At 41.6% G+C, this 1,740-nt stretch overlaps 1 protein-coding gene across 2 annotated transcripts in view; it reads right to left on the bottom strand.

Annotated features, from left to right (window-relative positions):
• Positions 1-1,468, bottom strand: part of LOC110502472 (A-type voltage-gated potassium channel KCND2-like) — a 133,758-nt gene extending 132,290 nt beyond the window's left edge. For both annotated transcript variants that reach the window (XM_036960035.2, XM_090213257.1), the window contains exons 1-2: positions 745-1,468; positions 1-437 (exon numbers count right to left, since the gene is read on the bottom strand). The exon at positions 1-437 is cut by the window's left edge and continues 770 nt beyond it. In XM_036960035.2, the coding sequence (XP_036815930.1) occupies positions 1-342 (342 nt within the window). In that variant the 5' untranslated portion in view covers positions 343-437; positions 745-1,468. The remainder of the gene's footprint in view (positions 438-744) is intronic.
• Between the last annotated feature and the right edge of the window lie 272 nt (positions 1,469-1,740).

The raw sequence follows: 1,740 nt of genomic DNA, 5'->3' as shown, positions 1-1,740 counted from the left end.
AGCTGCAATACACTCTTGGCGTGGGTAGTGCAGTTTTCCCGTGCGATAGAAATTCAGAATGTGTCTAAAAATATCAGGGTCACGGTCAAAAAAGTACTCTTTTGTTTCCTCGTGGAAAAAGAAATCCTTTTCAGTGCTACCCAGTAAAGTGTCCGGATAGCGTTCCAAAGTGTTACTCCACGTCTGGAACTTCTGACCGCTGACGTTGAGGATGATAAGTCCCTGGTCTTGGGATTTCTTATTTTCCCGGGGAGGAATGGGCATAGGACCGGTAGCAACCGGCATCCATCCTATAGCCGCCGCTCGGGCGAAGGGGAGCCATGCCGCCACTCCTGCAGCCATGCTGACCGGTTGGAACGAGCCGGTGTGTTTTGAACGAACCTGCTGCTTCGTCAATCACAGTGCTATGGCTTGGACATGGATAAGTGAATGGACATCTACAGAGGGGACAATACAAGGTATTAGAATAGCATTGGCAAAACTATATTCAAAAAGCTTAAGTTTATGTTGGATATAGGCTAATGTGGGTTATCTTAGATGGTCTAATGTTAAAACTAGACTTTTGGTTTGTAATATAGTTGGGGTTGAGGAGTAGAGGATGGCAATCACTCTGCATTGATTTTCAATTAAAGTTGTCAATTGTTTTGTTGCAAAGAAAATACATGGGAACTAAACACACACACATCAGTCTAAATATGAACAATTAAAACAGAAAGAAATATATAGATTTAATGAAAATCTTACCATAACTTGTTCTTCACAATGCATAGTTAAATCATTGAAACACAATCTGTCTCCACAAGAGGACAAATAGACTACTTCTGTTCCACGCGCTTCACTTTACGCCAACAAGCAGGGAAAATCCTCCAAGCAAAGCCCTGGTAAATAACGGTGCATCAACAAGTTAGAGAATCAGCCAGTAGTTTCAGCGGTCTCCCTCTATCCATGTTCGATATTCCATCCACCGTGTATCTTTACATCACCCGGTAAGAAAGAGAAAACGGTCAGTTAGTGGTGTCTCTCCGGTGCCTATTTTCTTCCGTTGCAGCTGCTCCGCAATAAAAGCGCAACTAATCTGCTCCTCTCACATCTACTGACTGACTGCAAGACCACCCCCTCAGGAACTGAGCGAGAGTGTGTGGAGAAAAGAGAGGAGAAGGGAAAGATGCAGCTATTAAAAAGGAGTGGTCTCCACGCAGGTTTAGACATTTCATAACCGGTGGTGTGGTTCGTTAAAAAATATGAACTCATTAATATAAAACGGGAAGTAACGAATTAGGTGTTATCTCCAAAACTGTGAAAGTTATCCGCTACCGACTGGGAGCCCATTTGCTTTGGATCACTGAAATTCATCGTGATTTCCCGCGATGACTCGTTATGTTTAGTGTAGTGTGTGTCAAGTGCTGTTCGCGTTCGTTACATCATTTTTTAACAGTTGGAATATGAGTGAATTATGTTAAATGCTCACTCAGCTATTTTTTCCGTGTATCTTATACGGGTATTTTGCTGAGAAGCCTTGTAATTGTGCTTAAAGATCCGCATTGCTTGCTCTTTAGGGTTTTAGGTTGGGTATCTGTAAAGCACTTAGTGACAACTGATTATGACCTTTTTTTTTTTTTGTATCAGGAAGTCATACCGACACCACGGTCTCTTTTACTGATGAACCCTGAATTACATAAATAACAGAAAATACACACATTTAATATAAATACAAAATGCAAGTAGAAAGAGAAACATGGT

This window comes from Oncorhynchus mykiss, chromosome 2 (genome assembly GCF_057628025.1).
Source record: "Oncorhynchus mykiss isolate SJ-2025 chromosome 2, ASM5762802v1, whole genome shotgun sequence".
Taxonomy (NCBI): domain Eukaryota; kingdom Metazoa; phylum Chordata; class Actinopteri; order Salmoniformes; family Salmonidae; genus Oncorhynchus; species Oncorhynchus mykiss.
This window is presented reverse-complemented; position numbering and strand designations above follow the sequence as displayed.